The sequence below is a fragment of the Sturnus vulgaris genome, chromosome 5 (genome assembly GCF_052056855.1).
Source record: "Sturnus vulgaris isolate bStuVul1 chromosome 5, bStuVul1.hap1, whole genome shotgun sequence".
Lineage (NCBI taxonomy): Eukaryota > Metazoa > Chordata > Aves > Passeriformes > Sturnidae > Sturnus > Sturnus vulgaris.
Window position 1 is genome coordinate 35,546,828 of NC_142247.1, and position 21,558 is coordinate 35,568,385.

A 21,558-nucleotide genomic window follows, 5' to 3' on the forward strand; every position below is an offset into this window, starting at 1 on the left:
GAACCTGGCCATTACTACTTGAACTTTGCAAACTAGAGGAGTGAAAGCTTTATTGCAGGTGGCCTATAAAGAGAGCAGTCCTATAGAGGGCTGTGAATAAATATAGCAATTGTGTAATGAAACAATTTGTCAGTGACTGCTAACAGGCCAGATTTCAGATGAATGGTGGACAATGTAAGCATAACCTGTTACAGACATGTCACAATATGTTAGCAAATTCTTGTGGATACCAGGTCCACATTTGCCTTATGAAAAAAGGAACTCCTCTTCATCTCTTGTGTCATTCATTTCTGATACGAAAGGGAGGATCTGGTCCATGAAACAGAGTAGATCTGCTAGTGACCTTAACATTAAGATACGATAAAATCACAGGAACTTAAGAGATACTAAAGGAAAGCAAAGCACCTAAAATTCTGTAGATTTTCCTCTGCATTGTTCCTCATTACCCTTTCTGGTGTGTTTGCTTGGTGAGACCATTAGTTGCCATGCAGTGTAGCCTTGCACAGGTAAGAGGGAGCCACTTTCTGCTCTTCGTCAGGGCTTACTGGAGTGCTGCTATAGAGAAATGTGTCAGTGCATTCAGAGGAGCTTGTGTTGTCCTGCTCATTTCCAAGGAATGGAATTTCACAAGAAATCTTACTATTTGTGCTGACTTGCTTGTGGAGGGTTTTTACTTACCGGGAGGCTTTGTCTTCGCCCTTGAATTCTGGGCAGTTGCCTCCAGAAATACGCAGTATGGGGTTTGCTCATAGCGATGTTTCTACTTGTGCTGATCTGTTGTGTTTTGGGTTTTGTTTTTCTCTCCCTCTTGATTTAGATGAGAGATCCTTGGAACAGCAGAATTTTTCCTTTTTCTCAACGGTGCATGAAAGCATATCAGGCAGCAGGACACAAACAGCCTTAGCAAAAAGTACTTTGGAGTCCCAAGAAAGTAATTTGCTTCGAACAGTTTTATCATCAGTTACCACTTCCTTTGATGGGACTTCAGTTAGCCAAGAAGAAATAGCCAGAATTTCAGAAGGGACAAGTATGCTATTGGTAGATGTCTCTGTAAGGAGCAATGAGGCATTCCTAAGTGATGATGAATTTATTAACTCCTTTTCAAAGGCACAGTGGACTCCTCCCGTGAAGTCTTTTGCAGTTTTAACAGATCATCACTCAGTTAATACAGTAGAGCCATCAAGAGAAATGTTAGAAACTGTGTTGCTAACACCTTCATTATCTGTCCTTTCTTCACTTTATGATATCTCAGAAACAGCACAGCAGAAGACTCCGTTGAGTGCTGTCCCTGAACGCAGCTACACTCTTGGGGAACTAAAGCCTTTTGTACCAGATCATGAAATGCTAACAGCAAGCAGAGACTTGCTGCTGTACCCTCCAAATACAGCAGTTCCTTTCACTTCCATTTCTTCCGACACGGGAATTGTGGCACAGGAAAATATTAATGCAAGTTTAACAGCTCTGCCTTTTGGGGCTGTTTCAGAAGGATCACCTCTTCATCTCAAGCTGCTGGGTGAAACCAGCCCTGGGGCCCCAGATGCCGCAGTGCAAAGTACAGACCTGTATGGTGATGTTTACACCCATGTGAGCAGCAGGGCATCAGAATCTCTCAGTCGAAGGACTTACCCCACTCCAAACATTCCTTGGACCATGCCACCTTCAGCAGCCAGTGCTGAGCCTACTTTTTTTCCTATTAGTCTTCCACTTGTGTCTTTCCTTCCTGATTCAGCTGCCATTTCTGTGGACTCTAATACAATTCCTAATGCCAGCTTGTTTACACATGAATTCTCCACTACAGCACCAAATTTGCCTGCTGGTTCAGAAATACCAAGTCAATCAGAGCTTGTCAGTGAGCTCAAGAGTCCAGTGCCTTTCACGAGATCATACAGTTACTGTCTGTATTGTGACTCAGTTTCACTTCTGCCAGAAGCAGGCTTTTCCCCAGAACATGACGTGGGCTCAGGCGATTATGTTGAAACTTTGTCCATCAAAGTCTCTGAAGTACAAGGCATAACTGCATTTACAACTATAATTACCGATGGGTATGAATTGGAGGAACCCACACCTGAGATTTTTGATACTTCTTTTCCATCAAGGCCAGTTGTTTCACTTTCTTCAAGATTTGCAGAAATCCCTGACTCAAGCATGTTTTTATTCAGCACTACAGACACTAGAACACCTATAACAATATCTCCCTCCTACCAACAACTCCCTGGGGAAATGTCACTGAACATCTCTGTTTCCCAGACACTCCCTGTTCTGGAAACAATTTTGCTGACTCCAAGCACTCGTGTAGGACTTCCCGGTGCCGCCACTGTTCTGTTGGACTCTACCATCATCCCAAGTGAGCCAGTAGCATCATTTGCAATCAGTCAGACAACCTTACTGGAATTGCCAGAATTATTGCCATCAGAATCTGTGGTTTTGCTTGGCAAGACATCCACACAGGACGAACCGTCTTTAAATATTTCAGATTTCCCATCCAATCTTTTATCAACACCATTTCTTATTGAATCTAGCTACTTGTCTTTATCACTGACCATGCTAAATTCTTACTCTGTCATGCAAAATGATTTATCAACACTCTTACCTCAGACCTTGTTGACTGGGACATCAGTACTTTCTGAGGATGCTACCAGCTGGGACTTAGCTACCACTGTCAGCTCTGCCGAGGTTTCTCAGTTACATCTTGGCCAAGCATCATACTTTTATTCGAATGCATCATCCCTTCCAGATGCACAGGTTCCTGAAATAATGCCATCATCAGATTTTCACTCAGAGTCGTCTGTGTTTCTGGAAGCATCCTCGGTACTGCCAGTGGGCTCAGAAGTTGTGTTTACCTCAGCTGCCACAGGAGCTACCTCTCAGCTGGAGCCTTCACTCTCCACCTCTCACTCTGTGGTTCCTACCCTGGTGCTGCCCACTTCCGACACCCAGTCTGTTACCAGCAGCATCTTGATCACCGAAACAAGTCTGATGTCTTCATTTACTACCTTTCCGGCAACTCCTGTCTTAAACGTATCTTCATCTCTACTTGCAACTGCTCTGGGTTCTGATGAGGATATTGGTGCTACAGTTAACCCCACGCTGCTTTTAACATCTGCCAGCGGGGGCAATGCCCCCACAGCCCTTCCTCCCACAGACCCTGACAACCTCACATCAGATGCCGAGACCATCAGTGTCATGCCCTTTCCTACAGCATCTCTGTCTGTGACCTCGTTGTTTGCTCCCACACAATTTCCTCTGACTGCTAGCCCTCCCCCTGGATATGAAGTTCCATCAGAAAGCAATGCAACGGCCGGTGTTGATGCATCAGCTCCTTCCACCACTGTCACCAGTGCTTCAGGCAGCCCAAGGACATTCTCCTCCACCCCTGTGAGGACCACTACTCCATCTGAAGTGGTGGTTGTAACCTCTGCTGTGACTACTACCAGGCAGCCATATATCTGTGACATCACCATTCCCGATGCCTACTTAGTCACTGCGGGTAAGATACTCCCAACATTTTCATTTTGTTTTTCAAAAACCACTCTAATATGACCCCCTAGATAAATTGCAGATTTTGGATTAGCTAAGTGAACCTTTCAAAGAAACATGGTATAAATTTAGACAAAGAGCTATGAAAGCATTGATTTATCATTTACTGTTAAAAATAACAGATTTCACTTGAACCAAGTCCATTGTGAGAGTTACAAATACATTACACTGCACAGAGAATTAAATTGTCCTCAAAAATTGCTGATGCATATGTACAAGTGTGCTGAGTTAGAGGCTGCTTTATCATTTCATTGGTTGTAAATGAATGTTACTGTCACAGTACTGTTCTGCCAAACTGTTTAATGTTCTGATTGAGTAAGTTTCTCCTTTCAGTTGTTGCTGCCGCTTGTTAAAAAAACACCTGCATGTGAGGTAATGTTGTACTATGTAAGAGGAGAATTGGTTTAAAAAGCATTTGGGTTTTGCAACCATGTTTATAATTTTACCTTACTAGCTTATGTTTTTATTTTACCTCCTCCCATACTTATTTCAATTGGATTTGGTGTGTTTGTAACCAGAAAAAGTGACATTAGTGTGTTTCAAAATTAATTGTCTTAGCATCTGTGTTTGCTTTTCTGGTGTTTTCCTGCCTTTTCCTAGCTTGTTAACAAAACAGTGCCAGCAAACTAATCCAGGGCAGCTGCAGAAGTGCTGCATTTTCGTGGTGAGCAATATTTTTTACTCTTAAGACTTAGCTGCAACAAGTAAAGCAGAATGAGCATAATGTCATCCTCCACATATGTAGGTGATCTAGCTATGCTAGTGATGAGGAAGACTTTTTTTAAATGTAATTTGACTACTTTTGTAGGTAGATTACTGATGGAAAGTAAATGGAGGATGACAACACAACACTTTTCAGTTGTTTGCTTAACCCGCAGTCAGTGTCAAGTGTGACTATAACAGACAGGACATCCATTGGGATGTGGGGATTTTAAAGCTCTTTCTTACTCTATGGATATCCCTTTCATTAATTAATGTCATGTTTGTTTACTTTTTATTTAAGAGAAAAGTAGATGCATATTTTCTGTGGCTTTTTTCTGACCTTATCTGCATTCCATGCATTGCCTACAAAACTTTTAACTGTGTTGTGACAGCAGAGTCACTCATAAGTCAAACCAAATATGCCGCTACTTTTCCATTTGAATGCCTCAGTGGCTCTTTAAAAGTTTCTTTTATCAGAATGCTGAAGACCTTAGCTGTGATCAAAACAAGAGAAAATAAACTTGCAGTTCCTTAAACTTTACAGTCACTTTTTAGTATACAGTCACACCTTGACCCATGTCCTAGTTGTTCATCTTACCTGTTTGATGCAGCTGATCTCACTACCTGCTTTTTCATGCACTGCACAATTGAAAATGCAGATTTGAATAAAAACATAAGAGATGAAGCTAAAAATGTATTTTCTGACTGACATTAATTTCTAGTGCTGGCCCGAAGAGCTGTTCTACGAAATGTCAGTGAATCCATCAAAGAAGTGCTCAGACTTCAGTTCAGGAGATCAGTAGAGCTAGAGGTAAGTGGTTTGAAGTGTGTACAAGTACTCTTTGATCAATGTAATATAACAGGAGTTTAGTTCACGAGCTAAAATAATAATTCAAACAGTCCATAGATCCTGCATCAGAGAGAGCTTTATTTTAACTTAAATATTAGTCATGTTTGGGCTGGGTTTGTTTTTTAATGTGAACATGATATCAACTTTTTTACTTTTAGAATGCCATAGTTCTCTAGGACAGACCTTTCTTGGTTTTGTTAGAGGTGAGCAAGCACTGTCCAGAATCTACTGCTCACAGAATTGCTTGGTGCCTTTAATTTTGGCACCTCCCATGATCACTGCACTCAGTAATTGAACAACTACTGTCTGACGTTTGAGGATGTGCATCTCTACTACTCAGTCAAGATAGGAGTGTTACAAATTCCTGCCAAACTTCAGCTACAGTGAGCTGCCTCTGTAAATTATGTGTAGTTTGTCCTTTTAGCAACACCTGCTCATGAGCTACTTAGATATTTTTAATATAAGATATTTTTCTTCTGGTTTGTAAATTATACCTTCAGTTTGTGCAAATTGAAATAGTCAAGAAGTCAGATGTTCATAATGATAGAAACACACTTAATTTTCAGTGACCCTGTGCTTACTTTCTTACTATTAACAGCAGTAGGACAAAATCTGTTGCTTAATATTTGAAGGTTAGTTGGAACAAACATTTGATATCTCGCTTTATATTTTTTCCCTTTAAATTCTGCCTTTCATGCCCACTATTGCCTTGTAAAGCTCTCAATAGAAGAAAGCTTCTAAGAAGTCCTAAGGCTTCTCAGAAGTAACTCTTTTTATAAATAATGCATCTAGCTTCATCCTTGGGAAAATCTTTTTTATCTAAAGAAAGACATCTTTGCTGAATCAGTTTTGCTTATTCTAGAATGTTGCTATCATATTGGGTTTTGCACTAAAAATAATCACTAGCAAATATGTTTTCACCTCTAACTGTGGAATACTAACAAAACTGTTGTTTTGAAAAAGAGCTGTCTGTAATAGCAGTATGTTGAGTGGTGATGTAATGCAATATTTTAAACAGAATTCTCTATCTTGCTGAACTTAATTAATCAAACAGACCTGACTTTTGTTAGTTGAAAGTACCATATGTGTGTTTGCAAGTTATGGTAAAGCAGTGCACTTCTCTAAGCTGTTTTTTTACTGTGTCTCCTATTACAGCTCACAGATGTTCCCTCGCTGTGATGTAATGTACAGTAAATCAGGACACAGTCCAGTTAAATTTAACTTTGTAGTAATGTATGCTTTAAAAATAAAATCCATGGCAGTGATGGCTACAACTGCTGCTCAGTTTAAATAAAAAGGAAGTTTAGCAGTGAAAGGAGGATTAAAACATTTTTTGCCCTCAACTTTCTCAGTTGAAACTTTGGTCTCTGCTACTTTATTTCAAACATTGTGAGTTGCTGAAGTGGAAAAAAGAAGAGACAGAACCCTGCCAAATGAAAAAGACTTCTGTCACTTTTTTCCTAGAAAAATCCTTACAGCAAAGAGAGAACAACCAAAAATTTCAAAGTTTTTGCTAGTTGGTCTCAACATCCTGCATCTGCAAAAGGATAAGACACCATTGTCTGAGTAAGAGTAATTTTAGTCAACGCTCTGTAATGTAAAGCTTACGACACTTGGGTAGGATCTGTTAGACAACGTTCTCTTGACTTGACTTTCACTGAGGTGTGAAATAAAGTTATGTTGGCAGTGACTCACTGCCAGGACCCCTGGTGCCATTAAGTTCATGCCAACAGGAAAATGGTTTTTGCCAGCCTCATTTGTGCTTGGAAATTTTATCATGCATTTTAGCATTTTTACTTCAACCACTTTGTTGGTTTTTTTTTAATGTGGTTTTGGGAGTGTGTCCTTAATTTACTTTTTCCTATAATCCCAAATGAGTGAACTCTGCCTCCGAAGTGTGGAGTTCAGGTCATTGCCAGGTAAATGCTTCTTTCAAAGATGTCACCTTGTGGACTTGTAGTGGCTCCAACGCTGCTTCACCACTGCTGAGGCTCTGGCTGGCACCATAGGGGTGTGCAAAACCAGTGAGAACTGCTACCTTAGAATCCTAAAGAGTGTAGGAGCAGAAGCTTTATTTTTAAGACCTGTGAGCCTTTGTAGTCCATCTTTAGGAAGTTAAACACCCTCTGCAGGCTCTTTATAGGATTCTTAATAAGGTGGTGGTGAGAAAATCACTTGTTGATGATTTCTGCCAGATGTTTACACAGCATAATACAGTGAAGTGTAGCCATGGATTAGGCTGTGGCAAAGGTGTATCTGATCAAGTAATTTAGCAGATAATAATCAATAGTGAATGCTTAGGAAGTGGCATAAGAGACAGAGAAAGGATACAGTCATGGTTTTCCTCAATACTCTTCTAGTCTCTAGTAAATTGAGGCTTAAAAACTTTCTGTACTGAATGTGCTCTCTCTTGTGAGAGTAGCTTGGAATGATACGTTGTGTCCTGGAAACAGCAGAGTTGGTTTAGTCATTGTGCTTTGGAGCAGGGGTAGCTTAACTCGAGGTGTTGTAAAAGTTCTCTGTTTCTACTAAAGGTTTCTGCTTTTGCAGTGGGGATGGCTCCAAACTGCACATGGAGTTTTGTGTGCTTCTCTGGCTTTCTGGCCCAAGGTGTTAAAGTTAATATATTTGTACATTTTAATATAAGAAATCCATGCTTGTGTACTTTAACAGTGACACTCTAAAATGTGATGGCTCCACCACCTAGTTTGTTAGCATCTCGCTGTCCTGGCAGTAGAGGTGAAACTTTCAAGAGAGAGTTGGATGGATGGCTCGATTTGTGAACCATTAAATCTCTGCCAAGAGCAGCTATTCTCATTCGTGAATCATTATTCCAGAGTCATGTCATGAGCTGTGCTCATCTAGCTTAGATAACTTTGTAGATTTTTCTGTGAATTAGCTTGCAGACAGCATCATGCTGTCATGGGTCTGTTATTTCTGTCATGTGGATTAGGCTGAAGAGAATTAATTCTAGACAGCCCTGCAGTACCTCAAGCAGAAATAGCTTTTGTTTTGACTTGTAGTAGTTCTAATCTGCATACCTCAAAATTACTGTTAAAAGTGGATTTTTATTTTGGATGTCCATTCTGGAGTTGATGTTGTTTTTCTGATGCAGTGAAGCACAGAAGGGAACCAGTGTAAGCTGTTGAGCCAGAAAAGTTAATTCCAGAGTGGGCTGCTTCCCTGGTTGTCTCTGGTGCAGCACAACCAGTCAGAGATGGAGGCAGCTGTGTTGGTTACAGAGGTTTGCCTTTATGTCTGAAATACCCAACTCATGTGCATAAGTATATGCTAGCTGCAGTAAGCCTCTCTTCCTCAGCGTGTATTGCTTCAGAAATCACCAGCAAATTGTCACTGAGATTTGTAATTCTAATTCCTCTTTTTCTTGCTTTTTAAGTAGTCTCATTTGCAAGTAATGGGCAACTTTCTTTTGGCATGTTACCCATTTTAACTGCTGTTTCCATTTGACAAAGTGAAGCTGCAGAGATTATTTCATCATGAGATAAAAGAATAAAATTTCAGATAAGAGGAACTGAAAAGAGCTGTGCACATTATTAATATCAAACAAATTTGAGTTTTATGGATCTAAATCCATTTAAAATAAAAGTTGGATGTTGCATATATTTGTGGGCTAAAAAGGAAGAAAGGCATGATGAGCAGCATAGATTTTTTTTTTTTTCTCATTTCCTTCTGCTGCTGAGGTAGTTTCTTCTGGTGAAGATGAGCTCTCTGAAATGCAAGCTTTTTAGAAGACAGGAAAGAGCTGCTTGCTGTCTCATCTCAATGGCAGTTGCTATCACTTTACAGCAGAAATACCAATAAGGAATATGTGGGTCGCAATCTAAGTGGTACTGTGGTTTTCTATAAGGCTGTTCCTGAAGCTGAAGTTATCTAACATATCCCTTCACGAGCATGGCATCTGCAAGGTGCCAGCATCCCTTCAGAGAAGAGGTCCACATTTATCAGAAACTTTGGGTCTCTGGTTTACATTATCTCTAAGGCCATCATGCTGGATATCCCAAAATACTTTTGAAGTGTGACTGCCACAGGCAAATACAGCAAACTGGGGGAGTAAACCAAAAAGGAAGAAAATAATGGTGGGGAAATAGGTGTTCTTGATATTGAGAGAGTTTCTCTGAAGGAGGGAAGACACTGCAATATGTTTAACTAAATAAAACCCTTCGGTTTGTTAATTACTTAGGAGGCTGAGTAATGATGGATTAATCTGCATGGTTCAAGGTTTATATTTAACTTGCAATCTCATTTCTTTTATGTGATGTCTAAGGCTCCTCAGGGTTTTTAAGAAGACTCAAAGTCAGGACGTGAATTGGAAGAGGAGAATTGTAATGTGGTAACTGTGTTGAAACAAGCAGATAGAAGTGTTCCTGGGAAGAAGGTTTTCTTGAGTGTAAAAATTATATCTAAGAAACGTTGGTTATGTCTTTTACTCCTTGTGTGCCACATATGAATGGTATAGGATGTATTCACTATGTGATGTATGACTGAAATGCAGTAGCTATGCAAGCAGTTCAGTAAGTAAACAGGAATTTTGTATGGGAAATGTTACATACACCAGGGGAATTTAGGCGAGGGGGAGTGCTAATATGTGGGAATGTGATAAATCAGGAAGTGCTGAGATTGGTGTGTTGTGCTGAAGAGATTCCAGTAGGTGCACCTGGCACAGGGGAGTTGCCTCCAATGCACTGGAGGCTACAAGGCACAGCACTTTTGTTTGTGCTTCTTCTGCTCTTTGAAAAATAAAGACTGCGTTTTCCTACCTCTTGGTGAGGTGGCTTTGAACTGCCCGAGACTGTGTTGGTCTAAAATGTTGCCCAATTTAACTTCAACATGTTTGGGTTTTTTTAATTTCTGACTCTTTCTTTTTTTGTAGGTTTATAAAATTTCCCCTAAATTTGCTTTCCTGGTGACATCCGGTCCCTTTGTTTACACGGCAATAGCTGTCATAAATGTGCTTGTGAACAGCAGTCTTCTTCGTGGGGAGGCCCCCATGATCCTCTCACTGCATCCTTCTTTCACTGTGCCAGACAACAGATTCCAAGTTCAGACAGGTGAGTTCTTCCTGACACAGAGGGGGAAAAGTAGCTTCCCGCTGATTCACACTTCTTCACTTGTGATTCAAGGTTGAGTCAAAACCCTGTGTTCTACTGTGAATCTTAATTCTTTTTGTTAATGACATAATTTACAGATCTGTGGCAGAGAGGTGATAAATTGTAAATAGTTAACCTCATCGCTTCATGCTTTTTTCAGCTATTTTTTTGGTACATTGCTCAATGAGTGTGCTCTTCCTCTTGCTTCTAAAGGTTAGAAGAGAAAAAAAAAATCCATGAAACATTCATAAAATCACAGTGCAGCTACTTTGTAATGCTTGTGTCAATTTCAGATTAAAAAGCTGCCTTTTTGTGTTGTCGTGATGTAGGAGAATTGGTGAGCAGGAGGGTTGATTGCCCATGTATAATATGAGCAGGAGGATTGCTTATGTAGCATTCAGCTTTCCATGGCTGCTGTATTGCAGTGGTTTATGCAAAGTTTGACTGTTAATAATCTAAAGCAAAATAGTACCCATGTAATGGATTTTGAGAGTCAGTGCTGTCATTTAAAATCTTCTTTGGGCCCTGTTTGCATGATAAAACTGCTTGTCTGCTTGTTTGACTGTGTAATGAGGTAGTGACAGGGACTGAGCATACAAGCAGAGTTAATAAATGTCAACATGGTACTTTTGTTCAGGTACGCTTTGTGTGTTTATATGCACTGTTAATAATTGTATGGCAAGACATCACTTTAACTGTGCAAGTATGAGGTCTTTTTCCACTGCTTAATGTGGTTATATACATAGACAGTAGATGTATTTTTGGTTTTGAACCTTCTATAACGTTGCTGTTAGGGTCTGTAGCTAACTGTAGCATTTCTTTGGATAAGACTATATCTGGATATTCACAAATGTGCATGTAGTTGAGGCCCATGTGCCTGATCATGTTCCTCTACACTCACTCTTTCTATCTTGTGCTCTTTCTCTCTCTCTTCTGAACTTAAAGATGTCTGTATCTAAATTTAACAAATAGCTTACTAAGTGTTTCAAAAGTATTAGACCGATACTAATGTGCATTAATGGATTCAATGTGCAGTCTTTTAGACAAGCTACATGCTGTATTTCAGGCTACAAGAAAGATATGTTTCTTTTTTTTTTTCTGAAGATTTTCATGAATTGGTTGGGTACTCAGGATTTCAGTGTGGCCAGTCCAGTGGTCAGGTCAGGTGAAGTTAGCCACATGTATATAGTGAAGATCTTTTAGTATACAAGAGGATTTAAATAGTGAGTATTTTGTCAGTAGTATCTTTCAGAGATCTAATTACTGCTGCAAACAATATTAGTGAGTAGAGAATTTACTGCAGCAACACAAAATGTATGTTTTATGATTTTTTATCTGGTGTTTCACTGGAAGTGTCCTGAGCTTCATGAGAGAAGAAAATGATAGCCCTGTGAATTCTGTTGCTTGTTTCTCTCTCATGGTAGTACTTTTCTGTAGGGATAATTGCCCTTTGCTTTCAGTGCTTCAGTTTGTACCTCGAAACGTGGATATTGGGTTCTGCACCTTTAGCCAGCGCATTGAGAGAGGGCTGACAATGGCATTCCTGGAGGTGAACAAACACCAGGAGTTCTACAATTTCACTGTTCAGGTGAGAGGATGAACATGTTTTGTCTGTCATTTTCCCCCCCCCCCACCTTTGCTTGTCCTGTGTTTCATCCAGACAGTGAAATGAGTTAGGTGCTCACTGGCTGTCACTTGCAGTCTAGGTCATGTAGAACTATGAGGCTTTGTCATGAAGTCAGTTGGGCTTTTTCCTCTACAAAATAATATGGCACCACTTAGTACAAGCTTTTACAAGATTTTTGAAAAAATGATCCAAGGTGATGATTTATATCCAAAAGCATCATTGAATTATAGAGTTTATAATTGCTCAGATAAAAATTGTTCCAACCCTTATTGGAGTCACTCCCATCATAGTTTCCTATAGAAGAGTAAGGTGTGGTTAAAAAGTTTTTGTTGGAAGAAAGCTTTCAGGTCTCATTGCCATGCTGGAGACCCTGTAAGGGAATATAGGAGTTACATGACCCTGCTATCATGTGAGCAAACATGCTAGTTGCTTCTGAGGTCTAGAAATATTTACAGTATATGATGTCTGTGACAGCTGCTACTGGAACTTCACACATGAAAGGTATTGCACATGGGCAGAGCCCTGAATGACACAGCAGAGCTTAGAACTCCCTGGAAAGTCAGTAATTCAATTTAATGAGACCAACTCCCTCTTCTCTTTGATTCTTAAATTAAATCTAACTTTGTTGTAATATCAAACTCAATATAAATTTTATTATGTTGTTTAACTGACACCATAAAATACCCATCTGTGGTACCCTAAAATAAATTCAGGAAGAAAAATGACATAAATTTTAGAGTACCTAAATTGCTATGTAGTACATATAGAAAAGTGCTCAAAACTTTAAACACTATGTCACTGCTTAGACTGAAGACAGAACATGCAAAACAATTTCTTGGACTAACCACTTAGCCAACTTACTTTAAATACTTCTTAATTTTTTGAAGAGGTTTATCTACATGGATACAATTGCTATGCATACTGGTGCCAAAAGTAAGACTTCTAACCAGTGGTGGGTTTGGGGTGTGCATGGTGCAGGAGATTTTAACCAAGAGAATACCCATTCTCAGAATATTTTTTTTTACCATAATCAATCCCTTTCTTCTGTTTCATGTAGTTTAGCATTCATCTAAGGCTTATTTATGACTAGGTTTATTTTGCACCTTCTTTTTCTCGTCATTTTCTGGGGAGTACCTTTCAGATCATTCTGGATTATGATTGGCCTTAAAGGAGAAAACTCTTTGAAAAAGGAACTTTGCCTCTTCTGAAACTCAGCTGGCTGAACCAATCTGTAACAGATGTTCATCTGTCTTGATGTGAATTGCCCCCCTCTTCATATTAGAGGAAAAAGAAAAGTCTGTCAAGGAAGGAAGGGAAATGGCAATGATTTGATTTTGCTGACCTTGCTTCAATACTGTCTTTTCAGATACTGAATATAACTCTAAGCAGGCCTGGGGTGGCATTTCGACAGGGCCCTGTAAGCATTGTTTTTGCCATCCGAGATAGGTACGGTTTTCTAAATGGGTCTGAAGTCAGCGAGCAGCTCAGAAACTTGTCCGTGGTGGAATTCAGCTTCTATCTGGGCTTTCCTGTGCAGCAGATTGCTGAACGTGAGTATTTGCTGTTATCCAATACTGCAAAATAGTTTTGTCTAGTATCTTCTGTCTCTACAATTTTAAAATAATTTTGTGCATAAGTGATAATGCAGCTTCAAGTACCTAACTTATATCATGAGTTCTGCAGAGCAAAACTGTTCCTCTTTCTCCTCATGTTTCGGTGTTATAGCATCTTGCTGCTTTTGTCATCATACTTTCCTTTTGTGCTAGGTCAGTTGTATTTAACCTGGCTTCATCAGTCCATTGGTCTTAGTCCAGATCTAAAAATAAGAAAATTGCTTAGATCAGTATTGCTGTGAAGTGCAGCCCAAGGTGTGTCTCTGTGCTGATGTCTGCAGAGGCCTTTGCTAATTTTCAGGAGGGTTCATGGCTTTCAGCGTTGTGCTGCTCTTAACTATGTCTCTGACTTCTAGAAAGCCTGGGACACTGGCTACATAAGCTTTATATATTTTATTTGTTTGCCCATATAGTCTGAATTAACTTGTCTATGCAGTCTGTTATGTTTTAAGGTATTACCTTTCTCACTTTTCATGGGAAGTAATTTTTTTAGACCACCATCATCCTAAACATAGGTGAATGGGAACTGCCTGCATAACAGAGCCTGCTTGACACTTGGCCTTGACAACTTACCTTTGGTTAGATTTTTCAGATGACTCATGAACATAAGCAAGATCATGGGAGAATAGTACTTGCCTTTCCCTGCTAGTGGGTGTTAGTGACTCAGTCCATTAATTCCCCATTTCTCCTATCTCACTGTGCTGTTTAATTTTCGGAGTTATTTCTGTGAGCTGTAGAGATGCATAACATCTGACACAGTGAATTTTGCAATATAGGTAAACATCTAGTGGAATATCAGGTCTGATAGTAGCTGGTGTTCATTATGCAGCTGTGTATGTCAGTGAAAATACTGTAAATAGAGTCACTGTCAACAGAAAAGTTGCTCTCTTTAGCAGCTTTCGATCTAGGTAAAATGATTGCCCAAGATACTTCCCTATTTACTGGAAGCAGTTTAAACATACTAAAAAATTTTTGAAGCTTTTTATTTAACTTTTTTTCAGCATTTTTGATCCATCTACTCCCATAATCAATGAAAAAATGTGTGAGGTTGTTCACTTATTTCCAGTAAGTATTTCTGTTCTGATTTGCTTTCACACAGAGTGAACTCTATGCAGTGGTAGGTCTATTTAATGGAGACAGGACCAAAAGTCTTGAGAATCCCTGTCCATAGATGACTACCATTTCTTTTTATCTTGGAAGCCACAGAACATCTCACACTGTGGGCTATGGTCTTTATTGCTCACTGAATTCAAATGAAATGTTGCTCTTGCCTTGATGGCTTGAAAGACATTTCTCTTTACTCTGTGTCATCTCTTTTATGCATTTGCACTTGAGTTTAGGTAGATTTTAGTGTCTGGTAATATTTTTGGTGTTGCTTTTTTTCTGTGATGTACTACATCAGCTCTTACAGCTTTTAGTTTTGTCCACATATTCTAAATTATATTTGTAGTGCATTTGCCAGTTGCCCCTTGCTGAGATTCCATCTTCTGAATTGTGCAATGGAGCTATGATGCAAGTTAAGTGATAACAGAATTCCTACCAAGGCTGGTGTATCCTGAAAGAGTGGCTGGTCATAAGGGGGAGACGTTCCTGTTAAACATGCATGTACGTGATTCTCCTTGGGGTTGGAACTAGGATTCTATTTTTCCTTCCTGATGGTACTTGGGAAATTTGAAATTAATTTAATGCTCATATCAGGAGCTGTCCCTGTGCTACCTTTATGCATACAGTGCCTAGTCAGTGGGGGATTCTAGGCCAGTGCCAGTGGAGCCCTGTGGTCACTCACACGCCAATTACAAAACCAAGTAAAGTAGAATGAGTGAAGAGGACAGGATTTTTAGGACCTATGAAATCTTCCCAAAGACTGCAGTGTAGAAAACACGAGGATTGTGGATAAGGTGTCCTGAATTAAGGAACATGTTGTCTTGCATGCTGTTACAGGAACTCATATTTACTATAGACTGAACCCATTGCAGGACAGCACATTTAGGTTTGAACTGGTCTAGTGTGGTCTCAGTAGTACTTCGATAGGCTCTGTTCTGGAATAGCAGCTCTGCTGCTATTTGGTAAATTGGCAAAGTAGGAACATAATTTCTCAGATTACTAGAGCTGTGGGTCCTTCTGTCAGCAAGCACAGAAGTGATGAATGTAGTTGAGACTCTTATCAGTGAGACAACCACAGCCAGTTATTTTTAGCTGTTCCTGCAGTTTTTTACACTGCTACTGCTGTGACTGGATTTTGAGCCTGAGGGTTTTAGATTCAGAGCCAAAAATCCTGTCCAAAGGCTCAGCAGCATTGGGCAGATCCTTCCTGAAACATATTCAACATATTCAGCATATTCAACTGTTGAGGGTGACCATCAGCCAGATCTTCGAAGCTACTTTGGCAGGGAGATGCCTAAATGTTTTTGTTTTCTAGGCCCTGAACTCTGCATTAATGCTTTGCCTTGCACTACAGAGTAACTGTAGCAGGGAAGATGTTACAACACCTTAGTTTGATAGAGCTGCTTTGGGTTGTGCAAATTAATGTGCAAACCTCTGCTTTCAGTGTGACTATTTCTAGGAATATTAGATATTTACATGTAAACAGTCCATGTATGTTAGTGTTTATACGTAAATATTAAATGTTCCATGCCATACTAGTCTGTGACATTTGTGCCTTAGTTTATCAAGCATGCTAATTAATTATTAATTAATACTCTTGGTGGTGACTTTTCTTTTTCAGTTAAGGACTCTGCATGATCTTGTAAGTTTTGTAGTTGCATCTGAAGAAATTATTTGTGGGTGAGCTGAGTGCCAGGGCTCAAACCCCAGCTTTGGGGGTTGAAATTTATCATACCCAAGAAAAGCTCTTTGTGCATCTCATCATTGTTAAGTGAGACCTTGATGTTGATATCCCAAATATGAACCTTCTTCAAAAGAATGTATTTGCTCATTGCCACTTGTTCACTTTGCATTGCCTTTTGCCCACTGTCCTCTTGCGATTTTTATTGACATAAATAACATGTCCTGTTTATGGTTTTAACTGTGTGATTCGTCCCTGTGCAGTACATCATTAAGACCAGGAATTCTTTGTCAGTTTTTTCCCCACTCACATAGAGTCAGGACCAGGAGTGAAAGTTGTTTGACAGATTTGGACTGTTCTTTGCAGGAATAGGGCTGTGAAAATGGCCAAACCTGGAAACTTCCAGACTTTTTTTCCTCACAAGACTTCTAGGTGACTTCAGCAGCATGTTTCTATTCAAATGTCCAATTTACACCTTTGCCATGGTTATTTTTCATTGTCCACCTTACAGCTCATGTTTGAGATTGTAAATTGGTTAGATGGTCATGACATACATGTCAGCAGAAAGAAAACCAACTCTAATTACAGGGTTTGGGTGCTAGTTCATTAAACATAAGAGGAAACTGTATATTTGGTATCTCTTTATGGCTAGAGATTTCTTGGAGGACAGGTAAAGCTAGCTGTGAAGTAGATGGCAGTATTCACCTTAATGAACTTACCCTGAATAAACCCTTTGTTTTTAATGGGAGTTTAAGTAGAGAGAGTTGCCTTGGGACTTGCTATATTTTCAGTGCTAAGTAGCACTTTGATGCATGTCATCTATTTTGGCTGTCTTGGAGATATTGCAAGGCCAATAGGATAAATATAAAATTGCATGATATGGTTCAAGGACTGCAGAAATATTTGGAAATTTTTTTCTGTGTGGATTTTGGATCAGATTTTAAATAAACACTGTGTGTTATTGCCCACACCCCAGTATTTGCATGGAATCTTATTTTTCATCTAATGCCCACTCATTTCAAATAGTGCATTCCCACCATGCTTTCTACTACTGCTCTTCATTAATCAGAAATAAGAACGATCATCATGATAGCAGTTCTATCCTGCATGGTCCCACACATCTGTAGGAGAGAGAGATCCTTAGAACATCTGGCAGTGACCAGGCTGCCTGAGTGATGTGCTTTAGGGTGCTGTCAGTAGGTCTCTGGGTGACCAGGTGACCTTTTCCGTTTTCATTCAGCATCAAATCGATGCTGTTACACGGTATGGTGCTCCAGGGCTGCGTGTTAGAATCTTCTAATGATGCCAGCATCTACTTCATTAATGCATCCAGAGTCATTAGCAGACCAGCTGCAATCTAGCTAATAATTGCATTTTGTCTATCCAGCTTCCCTCTCAGAATAACAATCAGTCTGTGCAGTTTATAATTGTTAGTTAGGACCTTAGAAATCTTGCAAATATGGTCTTGCTACAGTGCTGAGACTCCAGATGAGCTCAAGATCTGTGTGTCAGTGAGATACTTCAGTGACTTCTGGTATAAGAATTGGAACCTGGATTTGTTGACTTCTGACAATTTTATGGCATTCTTTGTTAGGTTTAGAACCTAGCCTTAGTTGGCAATGGTAACAGCACATCTTCCTTTTCAATGTCAAGATTTTCTGCTCAAGTTGGTTTATTTTTAAGTTGCATTAATTCCATGGAAAGTTTAAACGAATAGTCACCCAGCAATTTGCATGAATTAAATCATTTTCAAGTACTAATTAGAAAAAGTGTGAAGAGCACATTAAGTATTGAAGCAAAACATGATTTTGGGTTAAAAAAGAGAGAACTCAAAATTTCTAGGAGTTCAAAGCATTATGGTCACTGGAAGGTTTTTGATTTCCTTATCGTTCTCTTTCCATGTGTTGGAAAACAACAGAATCAGTTTTCAGTTTAGTTTATGCTTTTTTTTGTTCTGCTTCCATTTCTAAATTGAAATAAACAATTGCATGACTAGAGTAAATATTTCAATCTAAATAATTTCAATCTAAAAATTTCAATCTAAAAGCTACAGTCAGAAGAATTGAGTAGCAGGATGCCAAAAATAAATGGGTATGTTTAAATGGACTCTGAAGTGCTTTTTGCTTGTCTGAGAATTTGGGAAATTTAGTGGATCCTGATCACTTGCATAGAGGGCCAGTGTTTCCTGTTCAAAAAAAGGATCATGTTCTAACACTCTTCTGAATAGTAAGTCACAGAGTACCTGCCAGGTGGTCATCTAGAAGCTAGTGGTGCTATTATTGAAAAAAAGGTGGAATAACCAAATTTTCTTCCTTTTTTTTTTTTTTTTTCCCAATAGGAGTTAGTTATAAATCTGTGCAAATAAAAGGTAGAATGTAACTAATGATTCTTAACCAAAAAATTCCTAAGCTTTTTAAGGGGCAAAAGAATCAGATTTTTGGGTCGCTGATAGAGAACAGCTTGTCTACGAATTCTTGCATCATTAAATTTGAAAAACTTTAATTTTCTACTTCCCTGAAACAAGGAGTAGTGGCAAACTATTCCACAACTGTAGACATCTTTATTCTAAATTGATCCAGCATGGGCCAGGTCATTTAATTGTTATGTGCTGCATTCTTTCTGTCCATGAAATGATTTAAAAATTAACCTTTGTATAATGCTTAGCAAACTGCATCTGGATTAAATATTTTGAGAAAGTTAAGACCATTCCTTTTCCTTATTGCCATAGTGAAGCTTAAGACTTCCCTTGAGGAAACTGTTGGCCCAGCCCCCATCTTCAGTTCTTTCCCAACATGTCTTTACTGCTCTCCAGTGGAAACCTTGGGAAAAATCTTATCTGTACTGAAGTCAGTAGAAATACACTGCTTTCCTTACTGGGGCAAGGAGTTCCCTCTGGAGCAGTGATTTTTTAAAATAAGAATTCAGAAATTAAAAAAGCTTGGAGCCACTAAGCCAAACAGAAAAGCCATGAGATTTGTCTACAGCAGTGTTTCTACGTGCAGTTATTTGTGGGTTTTGTAAAAAAAATTATCAAGGTGGTGGTTTTTTTTAAAGGCACAAGTCTGAAACACAAATCATACGTGTTTAGTTCTCTGCTTTACATTTATTGTTTCCTTGTCGTTTCTGCCTCAGAGAAGGTCTTATTTTCATCCTGAGACACTCAGGAGCTGCCTTGCTGCCCTTTGAGCAAGAGTCTGATCCTACAGCTAGCTCAATAAGAGTCACAATGCAGACAGTGAGCTTTTAAATTCCTGGGAGCAGTGACCTCAGTGCAGCAGCTTGAAGTCTTTCACGTAATAAATCTGACTATTTCAGTTAGCTTCTTTTTGTTGGAGACAAACTCAGCAGTGTGTGCTCAGAGTACTTCCCTTGCCATTGTGTCTGCATTGCCTCAGGAGCAGTAATGCATCTGTGTAAATAAGATGCTTGCTGACAGTATAAATTATGTAGTGGCTTCTGTTTTTGTGTATGTTGTTCAGAATACTGTTCTTATGGATGTTTTTCCTCCATTCTGTTTTTCCTTCAGCCTTTCATTATCCTAAGCTTAATGTGTCCCAGTTGATGAAATCTTCCTGGGTGAGAACAGGTACGTACGGTCTCTGTGAGTAAGTAAAAGTGCAATTAATTTTGTTAGTGGGATAACTAGCCTGCATAAATATCGATAGCTTAGAGGTGCTGCATTTTTATGAGGTAATAACTTGTCTGAGCTGAATAAATTCTAAAACCAAAGGCCCACTGACCTGGAATATCTGGGAAATATAAATCCCTGGTCTAGAATTAACTACTGAAATTCCTTGATAATGCACACAAAGCACTTTTTATCTATAAGGCAGTTCATTCTTAGTGAAGCAATTCAGGCTGTCAGGCATAAAGTGTCTACTCTGCATGTTGTCAATATGCCACATTGGTTTTTAGGAATCTATTTTAATTGAAAATTAAAGTATTATTTGTGTGACACTTTCTACCAAAACATGCCCAGAATAAAACGGAGTGAAAATAGATGAATTCTGAGTACATTGAAGAGTTTAATCACATTTCATTCATGTCTTCTGATACATTCACACAAGATCCCTGCCACCAAAGTCTTCTGAATGTTTTATTCTGTGATTTACAGATGTGGTTGAGGTGTCATGTTTAGGTGCTCAAAGGCTGTTGAGGTTGCCTGCCTGCTGTAGGTCTTACCTGCTGCTTTTAAGCCTGACGAGTGAGAAGGCTTTGCCTACCAAACTTGTTCTTAGGATGCAGGTGCCCCACTGGATATAAGTTTTATCACCTGCAGTTCACCTGTTGTATAGACTTACTCTTTTTTCCAGGTTTCCCTGTCTCCTCCCACCAGTCACCACTTTACTCTTTAAGCAGGAAACCAAATTGCACCTTAATTTCTGAAGGCCATATGGTTTCTTTCAGAGAAGAAAGATTTAGAATTTCAGATAATGCTCATTAATGTGGGAGAAGCTCCTATGTGTGTCTCATAACCAGTGGCATCCTTCCCTAGAGATTTATGTTGGCTTTTTTGGCTATACCTGCTCCCTCTCTTGCTCAGCCTTAGGGTTTTGTCCATTGCTGCTGAAAATTCCTTTAGGTCCTGCAGTTAAAAAAAAGTTCTTCCAGCTCTGAAATCACATTCCCTTGGGTTTTGATAAACTTCTTGCCTGTAAGATTTTGAAAGCCAATTGCAGCAACTTGGGGGTTTTTTGTTGGTTTTTTTTGGGGTTTGGTTTTGTTTTGGTGTTTTTTATTGGTTTTGGGGTTTGGGTTTTTTTTTGCTGTGGAGGAATTTTTTGTAGTCTCAGTTCTTGCACTATTCTGGGAAGAGCTAGTAGACTTTGGCTGGGTCAGTGCTTTCAGTGTTTTGTAAGGGTAATGAATCATGACATGGGAAAATGATAGAATCTATGCATGTAAAGGTTTTTTAATATCAAATTACCCAGATATATGTGCATGTATCCCAGTAGTCATAAAAAGCTGGGATATGCAGTGTTCTCCTTCTGTTGTAGAATGCAGTTCATGCTATTAAACATAATTTATTGATACTGAAATCCAATACACAGGCAAGAACAGTTTTCTGCTTGGTGTATATATTGCCTTAGGTCGCTGTCTGTTTTGCTATTTAATTCTGAGATACTTAGTCTGTGATTGAATATAGATGACAAATACTGTTGATCTCAGTGAGAAATCAGGAAAATGTTTCCTTTTTCTGACGTCTGCAGTGAAAAACTTCAAATTGAAGCTATCTTTGGTTTAAAAATTAAGAAAATTTAAATTATATTTAATTAATTTTTGTATAATTGGTGGCTTTTTATAAGGCACCACACTTTAAAAAATGTGAAAACACA

At 39.1% G+C, this 21,558-nt stretch overlaps 1 protein-coding gene across 1 annotated transcript in view; it reads left to right on the forward strand.

Annotated features, from left to right (window-relative positions):
• Nucleotides 1-21,558, forward strand: part of KIAA1549 (KIAA1549 ortholog) — a 140,509-nt gene that overhangs the window by 67,383 nt on the left and 51,568 nt on the right. Inside the window, exons 2-7 of the mRNA XM_088166109.1 lie at nucleotides 818-3,487; nucleotides 4,962-5,050; nucleotides 9,981-10,158; nucleotides 11,658-11,785; nucleotides 13,191-13,374; nucleotides 19,749-19,808. Coding sequence (XP_088022235.1) covers nucleotides 818-3,487; nucleotides 4,962-5,050; nucleotides 9,981-10,158; nucleotides 11,658-11,785; nucleotides 13,191-13,374; nucleotides 19,749-19,808 — 3,309 coding nt within the window. The remainder of the gene's footprint in view (nucleotides 1-817; nucleotides 3,488-4,961; nucleotides 5,051-9,980; nucleotides 10,159-11,657; nucleotides 11,786-13,190; nucleotides 13,375-19,748; nucleotides 19,809-21,558) is intronic.